General features: G+C 42.8%; 1 protein-coding gene across 3 annotated transcripts; it reads left to right on the top strand.

The window, feature by feature from the left end:
• The first annotated feature begins 512 nt into the window (after positions 1-512).
• Positions 513-8158, top strand: serpinc1 (serpin peptidase inhibitor, clade C (antithrombin), member 1). 3 transcript variants are annotated; one of them, XM_047588119.1, is made up of 8 exons: positions 513-646; positions 1350-1728; positions 3319-3534; positions 4215-4352; positions 4446-4664; positions 5374-5548; positions 5790-5854; positions 7684-8158. In XM_047588119.1, the coding sequence occupies exons 1-8, from the start codon at positions 609-611 to the stop codon at positions 7858-7860; spliced, it is 1407 nt and encodes a 468-aa protein (XP_047444075.1). In that variant the 5' UTR covers positions 513-608; the 3' UTR covers positions 7861-8158. The 3 variants fall into 3 exon arrangements, with proteins under 3 accessions (XP_047444075.1, XP_047444073.1, XP_047444074.1); XM_047588117.1 differs by having other exon boundaries at positions 4215-4664; XM_047588118.1 differs by lacking the exon at positions 513-646 and adding an exon at positions 740-900 and having other exon boundaries at positions 4215-4664.
• The last annotated feature ends 5718 nt before the right edge of the window (positions 8159-13876 follow it).

Below are 13876 nucleotides of genomic sequence, written 5' to 3'. Positions count from 1 at the left end.
CTAAATTCAAATGTTTTAGTTTTTAAGACTTTAATGATCTGCAACGGAAATGACTTCATCACAACAGCACAAGTAAAAAAATAAAAATATAAGTAATGTCTAGAAAAATAATATTGTAATAAAATATTTATAAAAATCAATTAAAAATAATGTGAGTAAACTGTATTATTATGATTATTTATAATAATTATTATGTATAATTGTTATAAATAATAATAATTATTATTCTGTTTATTTATTTAAATCTAATGTCTGGATGCTGAGTGTGTCCAGCCGTCCTCCGTCCTCCGTCCTCTGTCCTCTGTCCTCTGTCCTCCGTCCTCCGTCCTCCGTCCTCTGTCCTCTGTCCTCCGTCCTCTGTCCTCTGTCCTCCGTCCTCCGTCCTCCGTCCTCTGTCCTCTGTCCTCCGTCCTCCGTCCTCTGTCCTCTGTCCTCTGTCCTCCGTCCTCTGTCCTCAGCGTGAGGGTGAGCGTCTGAGCTTGTTGATCTGAACCAGATGTTTCTCGGTATCAAACTTGTTGACTATGAACGGATCAATGTCTCAAAGGTTGCTGTGATGTTTCAGTGCTCTGCAGGACACTGACCTGAGTCCAGCTCAGACTGTCCACATGTGTCCGAGTCAACGCTCACCGCGCTACCTGCTCAGGTAAGATCTCCCCGGTATTCGTTCCGTCTTTGTCCTCCGGCTCTGTCGTCTCCGTTAATAGTTTTACATGTGGAACCATCAGCTCCTGTTGAGAAGAATCAGGACGGAAAAGACTCGAAACCCGACTTGGACCTCGAGGATTTGACTTGAAGTGATTCATAGAAATGTGGACGATACCAAACGTCCTCTGCTGGCGTCTTTTAGGGTTGTTTTGTCTCCTCTGACTTCATGTTGTGTCTCTGAGCATCTTTGAGGTTTGTATTGAGTCTCTTTGTCTTCGTCTCTTTACTGAGCTCATTGTTTGTCTCTGGTGTTATTTTGTGTCTCTGAGGAGGTTTTATGTCCATTCAAAGTCTCTATTAGTCCGTTCAGTTGTGTCTCTGATGAGGTTCGAACCTTTGAGGTTGTTTCTGTTTAACTGAGGTGGTTCTGAGTCTGAGGTCATGTTGTTTGTGTCTGAGGCTGATTTGAATCTTTTAGGTTTGTGGCGTCTCTCGTAGGTAAAAGTGTCTCTGGTGTCTTTTCTGAGTCTTGTTGGACTTAAACTGAATTCTGTGACGACATTAAACATGAACAGTGACTTTGAGGAAGCCTCTGGTCTCTGAGGACGTCCACGTTGTTTGTCCATCATTCATCAACACTTTAAAGTTTTAAGCTTCACAGACAGAAGCTCACGCTCTCGTCTGATTGGTCCTCTGTCCAGGATGAGGGCTGCTGATTGGCTGCTGTTTGTGGCGTTGCTGCCTCTCGCCTCCTTCGCCTCGCGTCCAGACATCTGCCAGGCCAAACCCAAGGACCTGGCCCTGGAGCCGCGATGCATCTACCGCAGCCCTGAGCCCGAGGCCACCGAGGCCACCGAGGCCCCCGAGGCCCCGGAGCCCGAGGTCATCCCCGAGTCCACCAACCCCCGAGTGTGGGAGCTGTCGAAGGCCAACAGCCGCTTCGCCCTGTCGCTGTATAAACAGCTGGCCGTCAGCAAACCGGCAGAGGCCAACATCTTCATGTCGCCCATCAGCATCTCCACGGCCTTCGCCATGACCAAGCTGGGAGCCTGCAACCAGACGCTGAGGCAGATCATGGAGGTCAGACAGGAAACACGACGTTTCTTACATTTCATCCAAAAAGTGTTTTCGTTTGTCACTAGTTTGCACATTTTAGTCTGTTATTAGAAACTAGAGAAGCTCCTCTTTCCATTGATACCAAACATCACATATCTGGAGCTAACCAGCTAGCCTCAGCTAACAGAGGAAACACATCATCATCATGCCAGACTTTCTTCTTCTGGCTCAATATTTCATTAAATCCAAAAACAGCAACAACAACAAATGTGACTGATCTAGTTTTTATCATCTTCTGAGGTCGTTTAGAGTCTATTCACATGGTTCTACATCAGCTATGAACTAGCCTTGGTGACTGTTAGCTTAGCATTGATATGTAACATGTAGCCATGGTGGCTGTTAGCTTAGCATTGATATGTAACATGTAGCCATGGTGACTGTTAGTTCAGCATTGATATGTAACATGTAGCCTTGGAGACTGTTAGCTTAGCATTGCTATGTAGCATGTAGCCTTGGTGGCTGTTAGCTTAGCATTGCTATTTAGCTTGTAGCCTTGGTGGCTGATAGCTTAGCATTGCTATGTAGCATGTAGCCTTGGTGGCTATTAGCTTAGCATTGATATGTAACATGTAGCCTTGGAGACTGTTAGCTTAGCATTGATATGTAACATCTAGCCTTGGTGACTGTTAGTTTAGCATTGATATGTAACATGTAGCCATGGTGGCTGTTAGCTTAGCATTACTATGTAGCATGTAGCCTTGGTTGCTGTTAGCTCAGCATTGCTATGTAGCATGTAGCCTTGGAGGCTGTTAGCTTAACATTGCTATGTAGCATGTAGCCTTGGTGGCTGGTAGTTTAGCATTTCTATGTAGCATATAGCCTTGGTGGCTGATAGCTTAGCATTGCTATGTAGCTTGTAGCCTTGGTGGCTGATAGCTTAGCATTGCTATGTAGCATGTAGCCTTGTGGCTGATAGCTTAGCATTGCTATGTAGCATGTAGCCTTGTGGCTGGTAGCTTAGCATTGCTATGTAGCATGTAGCCTTGGTGGCTGTTAGCTTAGCATTGCTATGTAGCATGTAGCCTTGGTGGCTGGTAGCTTAGCATTGCTATGTAGCATGTAGCCTTGGTGGCTGGTCTTAGCATTGCTATGAAACCATCTTCCTTGGTGGCTGTTAGCTTAGCATTGCTATGTACCATGTAGCCTTGGTGGCTGGTAGCTTAGCATTGCTATGTAGCATGTAGCCTTGGTGGCTGGTAGCTTAGCATTGCTATGTAGCATGTAGCCTTGGTGGCTGGGGTCCTGGGGAGTTCCATGTGTAAATCTCCATCTTCTTCTGGATCGTATAATGAGCTCAATGGTAGAATGTGATGACGTCCAGGAGAAATAAAATGTCCAAAGCTTGAATTGTGTGAACGTTGCCTCCTGTAGTGAATCAGTAGCATTTTGGAGCCAGATTCACGTTAAGAGGTAAAAACCCAACGTGGAGGAACTTTGGGTTCTTTGGTTTGATCCAGATGAAGAGATGAGTTCAGGATGATGTCGTTACTATCAGTGTGTTTTCTATGATCTAATCTAGATGTTCATAAATGTTGAAATCCTTTGCGTCCGCAGGTGTTTCAGTTCGACACCATCAAAGAGAAGACGTCGGATCAGGTCCACTTCTTCTTCGCCAAACTGAACTGCCGCCTCTACAGGAAGAAGGACAAAACCACGGAGCTGATCTCTGCCAACCGGCTGTTCGGAGAGAAATCGCTCATCTTCAACGAGACGTATCAGAACATCAGCGAGACGGTTTACGGAGCCAAACTGCTGCCTCTCAACTTCAAGGTGACGTCTACGAATACGTACAAAGATTCACTAGTTATAGTAGTAACCCTGGTTCCGTGCTGCAGGCGGTTACGTTCAGTAGTTATAGTAGTAACCCTGGTTCTGTGCTGCAGGTGGTTACATTCAGTAGTTATAGAAGTAACCCTGGTTCTGTGCTGCAGGTGGTTACATTCAGTAGTTATAGTAGTAACCCTGGTTCTGTGCTGCAGGTGTTTATTCGTAGTTATGTATAACCCTGGTTCTGTGCTCAGCGGTTACATTCATAGTATAGTAGTAACCCTGGTTCTGTGCTGCAGGTGGTTACATTCAGTAGTTATAGTAGTAACCCTGGTTCTGTGCTGCAGGTGGTTACATTCAGTAGTTATAGTAGTAACCCTGGTTCTGTGCTGCAGGTGGTTACATTCAGTAGTTATAGTAGTAACCCTGGTTCTGTGCTGCAGGTGGTTACATTCAGTAGTTATAGTAGTGACCCTGGTTCTGTGCTGCAGGTGGTTACATTCAGTAGTTATAGTAGTAACCCTGGTTCTGTGCTGCAGGTGGTTACATTCAGTAGTTATAGTAGTGACCCTGGTTCTGTGCTGCAGGTGGTTACATTCAGTAGTTATAGTAGTAACCCTGGTTCTGTGCTGCAGGTGGTTACATTCAGTAGTTATAGTAGTAACCCTGGTTCTGTGCTGCAGACTAATCCAGAGAAAGCCCGGCTCACCATCAACGAATGGATCGCCAACAAGACGCAGAACAGGATCCAGGACACGTTGCCGTTCGGGGTGTTGGACTCCACCACCATCCTGGTCCTCGTCAACACCATCTTCTTCAAGGTAGGCAGCCCAACACCTGAAGCTGCAGCTGTAGCTCTGATTGGAGGCGTTGAAGATTATTCTACATTACTAACTTTAATTTCTGCGTCTCAGGGTCAGTGGAAGAACAAGTTTAACCCAGACAACATTTACGACACGGTTTTCCACGTCAGCCCTGACCAGACCTGCCCCGTCAACATGATGTACCAGGAGACCAAGTTCAGGTACCGACATTTCCCCGAGGACCGGATCGAGATGCTGGAGATGCCGTACCGCGGAGACGACATCACCATGGTGATGATCCTGCCCAGCAAGGGCACGCCCCTCAGCCAGGTAAGACACCTGGGGCATTCTGAAATATTTCTCAGAACAATTTGAATTCATTTTTAATTTAAAACTTTCACATTTTTTCCAACAACATAATTATAGTGTTTTAAATATTTTTTTCTGACATAGATCTCGTAAATCTTTCTTTTTCATTATTTTATTAATATTTTTATGAATTATCTGGTGGTCTAAATATTGTTGGGAGATTTTTTTATGTATAAATTGTTTGTTTCAAGGCTTCAATGTGAAGCTGATTATTTTTATTATTATTTTTCAGGCACAGGAATGTGAGTTTATTAATTATTATATCTATTATTATTATAATACTTGGAAATAGATTTAGATACTTTAATCATCCACAAGGGACATGACCATTATAATATTTTTGTTACAGGCCTTTAATATTTGTTTTATTAATATTTTATTCATTTTTCTTTAATTTTGTTCGATATTTTATTAATGTTTTCAGGGTTTTATTTTAATATATTGTATTTCTTTTATTATTTATATTTTTCTCTGCTGGTTCTCTTATTTGTCTTGCTCTATATTTTTCATATTTACTGGGTAAAACTGAAGCTGCAGTTGTACGTTATTTGTATTTTGTTCCTACACATTTTTAATCTGTATATCGTGAACATATTTATTATTATTATTAAAATCAAATGTTACTCTAACATACAGGGGAATGTTGACGAATGGTTTGCTTTGTGTTGAGGTGGAGGAGAGTCTGGACCTGAAGAAGCTCAGCGGCTGGTTGGATCAGCTGACGGAAGTCACCGTCTCCGTCCAGGTCCCTCGCTTCAAGGTGGAGGACAGTTTCAGTCTGAAGGAGGAGCTTCAGGCCATGGGTCTGACTGACCTGTTCAGCCCTGATGAGGCCAGTCTGCCAGGTGACTCAGGATGCTATTATTATAACAATCAAATGACGGGTCTGCTCTGAACAATGTAAAAATGGTCCCGGGTCTGTCTGGTCCCGGGTCTGTCTGGTCCCGGTTCTGTCTGGTCCCGGGTCAGTCTGGTCCCGGGTCTGTCTAGTCCCGGTTCTGTCTGGTCCCGGGTCTGTCTGGTCCCGGGTCTGTCTGGTCCCGGTCCTTTTAGCCTTCAGGTTTACTAGAGTCTCCTGTGTTGCAGGGATCCTGGAGGACGGCAGCGACAGCCTCTTCATCTCGGACGCCTTCCATAAAGCCTTCCTGGAGGTGTGTGGCCAATCACCATGTACCATCACTGCATGATGAACATGAATCAAACTCATAGAGGCTCATAGAGGCTCATAGACTCATAGAGGCTCATAGAGACTCATAGACGCTCATAGAGGCTCATAGAGACTCATAGAGACTCATAGAGACTCATAGAGGCTCATAGAGGCTCATAGAGACTCATAGAGACTCATAGAGACTCATAGAGACTCATAGAGGCTCATAGACGCTCATAGAGACTCATAGAGGCTCATAGAGACTCATAGAGACTCACAGAGACTCATAGAGGCTCATAGAGGCTCATAGACGCTCATAGAGACTCATAGACGCTCATAGAGACTAATAGAGACTCATAGAGACTCATAGACGCTCATAGAGGCTCATAGAGACTCATAGAGGCTCATAGAGACTCATAGAGGCTCATAGAGACTCATAGAGGCTCATAGACGCTCATAGAGACTAATAGAGACTCATAGAGACTCATAGACGCTCATAGAGGCTCATAGAGACTCATAGAGGCTCACAGAGGCTCATAGAGGCTCACAGAGGCTCATAGAGACTCATAGAGGCTCACAGAGGCTCATAGAGACTAATAGAGACTCATAGAGACTCATAGAGACTCATAGAGACTCATAGAGACTCATAGAGGCTCACAGAGGCTCATAGAGACTAATAGAGACTCATAGAGACTCATAGAGACTCATAGAGGCTCATAGAGACTCATAGAGACTCATAGAGGCTCATAGAGACTCATAGAGACTCATAGAGACTCATAGAGGCTCATAGAGGCTCATAGACGCTCATAGAGACTCATAGAGGCTCATAGAGACTCATAGAGGCTCACAGAGGCTCATAGAGACTAATAGAGACTCATAGAGACTCATAGAGACTCATAGAGACTCATAGAGGCTCATAGAGACTCATAGAGACTCATAGAGGCTCATAGAGACTCATAGAGACTCATAGAGGCTCATAGACGCTCATAGACGCTCATAGAGGTTCCCCACTCACCCACTCATTATAAATATGACGCCCTGAGACTAAAGGGTTAATGGACAAAAGTGTCCTCTTCAAAAACTCCTTAAAATACCATAAATTCAGATTTTTTTACATAAATCTTTTAAGCCACTTCAGTTCTAATCGTAAAAGTTTGAGTTAATTCTGCCTTTTAACCCTTTATATACCAGTGATTTCATAAAAGTGAAAATAGTCTTCTATCCTGGTTCCTCTGGTTCCCGTGGTTCCTCTGGTTCCTCTGATCTCTCTGATCCCTCTGGTTCCTCTGGTTCCTCTGACTCCTCTGGTTCCTCTGGTTCCTCTGACTCCTCTGACTCCTCTGACTCCTCTGGTTCCTCTGATCCCTCTGGTTTCTGTGGTTCCTCTGGTCCCTCTGATCTCTCTGGTTCCTCTGGTTCCTCTGGTCCCTCTGAACTCTCTGGTTCCTCTGATTCCTCTGATTCCCTCTATTACCTCTGGTTCCTGTGGTTCCTCTGGTCCCTCTGATCTCTCTGGTTCCTCTGGTTCTTCTGATCTCTCTGGTTCCTCTGGTCCCTCTGGTTCCTCTGGTCCCTCTGGTTCCTCTGATTCCTCTGGTTCCTCTGGTTCCTCTGGTTCCTCTGGTCCCTCTGGTTCCTCTGATTCCTCTGGTTCCTCTGGTTCCTCTGACTGCTCTGATCTCTCTGGTCCCTCTGACTGCTCTGGTTCCTCTGGTTCCTCTGGTCTCTCTGGTCTCTCTGGTTCCTCTGGTTCCTCTGGTTCCTCTGATCTCTCTGGTTCCTCTGACTGCTCTGATTCCTCTGGTTCCTCTGAACTCTCTGGTTCCTCTGCAGGTGAATGAGGAGGGCAGCGAGGCGGCAGCAGCCACGGCCGTCGTGGCCGTCGGACGCTCCCTGAACCTCTATCGCGAGGTGTTTCTGGCCGACCGACCCTTCCTGGTGCTCATCAGGGAGTCGACCATCAACACGCTGCTGTTCTTGGGACGCGTGGCTAATCCTTGTGACCAGTAACCACCTCGTTAAAAACAACAATTAGACGCATCTCAGACACCTGGAGGATTATTTACCTATTTACCTGTTGAATCCAGCCTTAGATCTGTTGTTTATTCTATTAGGTCACTAATCAGCAGCATCAGTTTTTATTTTAAATGGAACCATCAGCTGGTAATTAATTCCCTATTTAATCAAATAAACAGTTTCCACGGTTTCAGCCAAACATCCTTTAAATGTTGAGCTTCTATTTTCAGCTCCTCTGGTTTTTTAGTTGTTGTTAGTTCAACGGTTTCAACGATTAAATCACTTTTCAGTAGCTGACGTTTCATTTCTTTTAAGTTAAATATAAACATTTAGTTTCATGACTTCTCATTAAACTCTGCAGATATTTTTGGTCGTTTTTAATAAATGTTCTGTTTTTAATCTTCTATAATATTTAATTACGTTCAGCAGTTTCTACATTTTGTTCCATTATTGCTGCTGCAACCAAAACAAAAAGACAAAAAAACGCTTCTTTTAGCAAAATTCTTAAATCCTTTAGCCTTTACTTTTAGCTAACCTTATTGTGTCAAACATTTAATTATTTTCGGTCTCAGAAAATGAACATTTACAAATGCTTTTATAATTTTCAGCTACTTTAATGCTAACTAATTCAACAGTTATCATACCTTTAGCCTAGCCTATCTTTTTTTCTAGTTACTGATATCTGACATTTACAATCATATCTTTTACTTTTTGTCAGTTTCTTTTTCAACAGGTTTTTACAGTTACAGCTTTTTTTTTTTTTTTTTTACATTTAACCCTCTAGATCAAACATTTAATTAATTTAAACCATAGACTGTATATAAATGTGGAGCTGCTCCTCTTGTGTAGAGCTCCCCCTGGTGGCTGGAGGTTGCAGTATAGGTCATATAAGCTCCACCCCCTCCGTGTTATTGGGCGGGACTTGGGCCAAACTAAAACACTAAAATACACATTTAATAAGTTTTTTCCAAGGACGGTTTCTGACATTCTGACAGGTGGCAAATATAATGTTGATGAATGTTCAGGTGACAATTGCTTTGGATTAATTTCGATCAGTACGGTTTGAGGGTGGAGCCACGATGGTGATGCCCCGCCCACACTTCATCCAGACCCACTGGTGTTTGTGTCTAATTAATACTTATTTTTGTGTTGTAGTCCCGCCCACTAACATGGAGGGGGTGGAGCTTCTGACCTGTACTGCAGCCTCCAGCCACCAGGGGGAGCGCGGCGTCTCATTTATTTAAAAATCCGAAGCTGAAGAACGAGTCGATGACACTTAAAGTGCTTTATTTCCTCTGAAGGAGATGTGACCTGTGAGGGATCTAGTGGTCATAGTGAAAGAGTCGTCTTCACATTTATTCTAAACTAATCCACCTTTGGCCTCATCGTTCCCCAACCCGCCCTCCACCAACATGTTGTAGCAACAGAGACATGCAACGGAAAAGATCTTCACATGAATCCTTTCAGGTTTCTCGACTATAGAACTTGTTAAGTACCTCCTCTTAAAAAAAAAGTACAGTATTAAAAGTTAATTTACTAAAATCCTTTTTTCTCATTTTCTGCTTCGATATATTACGATATACTTTGAGGAATCAACGGTAAAGAGTAATCTCATTAAGTGGATATATCTAAATGATTTGATTCATAATTAGGCATGTTGTGGTCAAAGTTACTGGATATTCATAGAATAACAAACATCAGTCACACAGTACAAATAAAAAGAAGAAGAACAGGAAACCAAAGTGTTTGGCATTTTGTTGTAAAGCAAACGGAGTCTGAGGTCGACTCAGAGGATGAAGCTCAGAGGATGATGAGGTTGTTTTTCACAGTTTAACTGAACATGGAAGTGAATGAACGTGAGGAATCTGAGGAGGAGACGTTGAATCCTGAGCTGCAGGTTTTCGTCTAAATGAAGAATCCACATTAGTTTCTAGTCAGTCTGAGTTTTATTCATTTAAATTTAGGAAAACCTTTGATTCCGATTGAAGGAAGAATCGAATTATCTAAAACTTTAAAGAAAGTTGTTTGGTTTTTCAGCCCTAATGTATAATTACTGTCAACTCCTACTTAAAGGTTTAAGGTTTCTGCAGAAAAATGACTCAAAATATCAGTGGAGTCCTAAAAGTAGACGATGAGAAATCAATGAAACCCAATAAAACAGAAATATGAGACTAAAATGAGCCAATATCACAGATTAAACCAGAGTCCATGTGTTCAGACTCAGGTCCTGGTTCAGTTTCTATGAATCAGGGATTTGTCTCATGTTTGTGTTGAAGTGTGTGATGACAACAGATGAAAGGAGCTTTGTGAGGAGCTCAGAAAAAGAGTTGTTGTTGCTCATCAGGCTGGAAAAGGTTCCACAACCATCTGTAAAGAGTCTGGAAGCCACAAATAATCCACAGAGAGTCAGACAGATTGAAGACGACTGTTCCCCTCCACAGGAGTGGTCCACCAACAAACATCACTCCATCATAGTGGGAGAGGAACCAGAGGAACCCAGGGGAACTTCTAAGCAGCTAAAGGCCTCTCTCACATTGGCTGATGTTCATGTTGATGAATCCACTCAACAACCAAAGACACTGCTCTCTGTCCACAAAGAACATGTGGGACAATGTTTAGTGGACAGATGAGACCAGAGTAGAATAGTTTGGTTTAAATGTTTGGAGATGAACCAACACTGCATTCCAGCATCAGAACCTCATCCCTCCATGACACATGGGGGCGCTAATGTCCTGGTTTGGGCCTGTTCTGCTGCATCTGCTCATCATTGATGGACCAATGAACTGTGAATTCTACCAGTGAACTCTGAAAGAAAATGTCAGGACATGAGTCCATGAGCTGAATGTGAAGAGAAACTGGGTCATGGAGGAAGACAAGGAGCCCAAGAACACCAGTGGTTCTCCAGAAGAACCAGATGAATGTTTAGGAACAAGTCAAAGTCCTGACCTTCATCCAGTAGAAATGTTGGAGCATCAGCTGATGAGAGGAAACCACCAACATCTCACAACTCAGCTGGTTCTGATCTTAATGGGGTCAGATTCCTCCAACTAATCAGATGTTAACACAAACATTTAGACACTTCAACACCTCTGATTTATAATATTGGCTCATTTTACCAAGTCTAATATCTCAGTTTCACGTGTCTGATTGGGTTCTTCATCTACTTTCAGGATGTTTTGAGTCATTTTTATGACTATGAATGAAACTAAAACCTTAAAGCAGCTCCATAAACGCCGACTATAATAAAGACTCTTATTGGTTGTGATGTGACTCTTCCTCCTCCAGATTCCTCCAGACAGAAGCCGACTGGCCGGTGGTTCTGAAAGCAGCTTGTTGTGGTCTATAACCGGTTGAAATGATGCGTAGAGAGGAAACAGAGATCAGTCCTCACCGCTTCACTACGAGAGAAGAAAGACGACGAAACTCACCACGATAAAAACAGATCTGAGCCAAACAAACGTCAAACAAACGTCAAACAAATAAAAAAACAGTCGATCTGGTTTGACCCTGGACTCTCTGCAGCAGGACGACAACATTCAGAGCTGAGCAGCTTCAAAATCAACATTATTCTGCTTTTTTCTTAATAAATTTAATCAGTCAGGGACATGATGGGCTCCAATCGATTTGGACCAGTGTTCCTAAAGAGTCGCTCCTAAAGGCCTGGTCCTAGAAAAACTCTAAAATCCTGGTGTTTGCTCAGAGTTTCCCTCCAGGTTGTTCCTGGATGGAGGCAGAGATGAAAGGTTCCTAAAGAAGGTTCTGCAGTGAGATGTGCTGAGAGCAGGGAGGAGAACTTTAAGAGGCTTAGAGAGGAGAACATGGTGGAAAGAAGAGGAGGAGAGATATTCTCCTGGAGCAGGAATCCAACCCCTGAGCCATTTTACCTGGTTAATACCACATGGATGAAGAGCAACAATGGTTTTAAAGTAGACCTACTATTTATTTCTCTTCAGTCTCATAGATCAGATTCTAGGATTCAGTCTGTGGATGTGATTACTCCTCAGACCAGACTCCTCTAGGCTCAGCTAGGAGCTACAACAGAGGACCTGGACCAGGACCAGGACCTGGACCTGGACCTGGACCTGGACCTGGACCTGGACCTGGACCTGGAGGGAGACGGGTTCTGACCAAATCACCAGTAAATTATTAGTTTTCACGTAGGAACCCATCACCAACCCTCCGACCTGAATGTAGACGGGTTTAAACTTGTATTTTCTGCTCAGCTCAGCTCTGGTTTGTGTGTTTTTGTCGCCCCCTGCAGGGACTCATGAGGATCCTTTACCTGCCGCTCATGTGTTCGTTTATTTACAGGTGAGTTTCGTTTTTCTGAGGTTTAGCCGTTAGCGTTTCTGCTACGTAGGGAAAGAGTCTGTATACCTGATAGATCCTGGGTTTTAGCCTGAAGTGTGGAGCGTCGTGAGGATCTGGGATGAAAACAGAGCCGCTGGCTTCACTTGCATAAAAAATGTTCTTTCTTTTTTTTTTTTTTAAACCGTCCACTGAGAATCTGATTCACAGCTCTGTAGAAAAACAGTAACAGCCGATCCGTGTGCTACCTGTTTACCTACTGGAATTCAACTCCTAGCTTGTTTACAATATTTATATGCAAAAAAACCCATCCTAGTAGTAGTTTAAATATGTCTGATAGTATTTTGAAGTCTTTGTTCTGTTCTTATAAAAGGTTTTTGTCTTTCTTTTTCGCTGATAAGTGCTGAAGTTGTTCTGGCGCGTCGGAGGCGTCATGGCCGACGCCGTCATGGCCGACGCCGTCATGGCCGACGCCGTCTGTCCTTTGGTTGCCAGGTGGTTTTGTTTCGTCTCTTTGAAAGTCCAGCTCCACGGCCTGGCCATTTACATCCATGTGGTCTGACAGGGTCCGGCTCCTTTTCCTGTCAACGTCCGGTCGGTGTCGGTCCAGATCTGAACCGTCGGTCGGCAGCGACGCGTTAATTCTACTCTGCTTCCTAAAAGTCTCGGCGGTAACTTCGACGTTATAATATTCTCTCTGATTAACCGGGTATTGCACTGGATTTACAGCAAACCTAACCCTCAAATTTTATCTTTGGGCTCAAATTAAATATTATTACATTATTAAAACATATTCCCACGTTTATGTGTCTGTTCCTTTGTATTTGTTGGCCGACTACATAACCAGCTCTTTACATCAAGCAACTCATCCCACATTTCCATCCAGAAACATGCAGATCACCATAAAATCTCATTAAATTAGAAATAGATGTGTTTAAGCGTCTTTATATAATTTCTAAGTTCATATTCTTGTTCTCTATAACGTTTGGTATGAAAACCTATTATCTAGAATAATAACATATATTATGTCTGTGCCTTTAAATTAGGAAAAGTTATTAAATATGAAGCAAAACAAATTATATTAATCATATATTTAGAGACGTTAAACATTGAATGAGGTCAAATTGACCGAAAAACCTTAACTTCATCAATTACAGTAATTCTGTTAGCGATATTAGCCGTGTTAGCCAGTATTAGCATAGCAGCAGAGGTTTTTATAGGTTCTTTATAACTATATTAACTAAAACTATTGAAAACCAGTAGCCTCCATTTATTACAATATGTCTTATTAATATTATTATAAAGGCAAAATGCGTTACATAACGTTCACTAACTAGCTCCCTATGCTAGGTCCATTAGCGCTTCTGAATTAGCAAATGAATTAGCAACTCAGCTACAGGAGGATTTTAAATGACCAATTTTCTATTTCTATTTCTGTTTATGCTAAAATATGTTAAATAATGTTAGCTAACTATCACAAACGCTAGGTCCATTAGCAACACGGTTTAACGAGCTAAAGGATCCAAAAATGGTTTTAAGGAAAAAGAAAAGTCGTCTGGACCAGAAGAGTTTAGAGTCGGGATCTAGATGTTAACGGACTTTAGTTGAACCAGTTTCTGACGGTTTTACTCAGAGTTTCTGTTTAAACCTCTTTAAACTTCCTCTGGTCTCTGAGACCTGAACAAACGTCTTCTCTAAAATG

Source organism: Mugil cephalus, chromosome 6, assembly GCF_022458985.1.
Source record: "Mugil cephalus isolate CIBA_MC_2020 chromosome 6, CIBA_Mcephalus_1.1, whole genome shotgun sequence".
NCBI lineage: Eukaryota > Metazoa > Chordata > Actinopteri > Mugiliformes > Mugilidae > Mugil > Mugil cephalus.
Note: the sequence above shows the minus strand (reverse complement) of the source record. Positions and strands in the feature narration are given on the sequence as shown.

What these genes read in the sequence shown, in the direction of transcription:
- serpinc1 (XM_047588117.1), top strand. Translation starts at nt 609, where the DNA reads ATGTGTCCGAGTCAACGCTCACCGCGCTACCTGCTCAG. An exon ending in CGCTGAGGCAGATCATGGAG is followed by an intron (nt 1,729 to 3,318) that starts GTCAGACAGGAA and finishes TTGCGTCCGCAG; the next exon opens with GTGTTTCAGTTCGACACCAT. An exon ending in TGCTGCCTCTCAACTTCAAG is followed by an intron (nt 3,535 to 4,214) that starts GTGACGTCTACG and finishes TCTGTGCTGCAG; the next exon opens with ACTAATCCAGAGAAAGCCCG.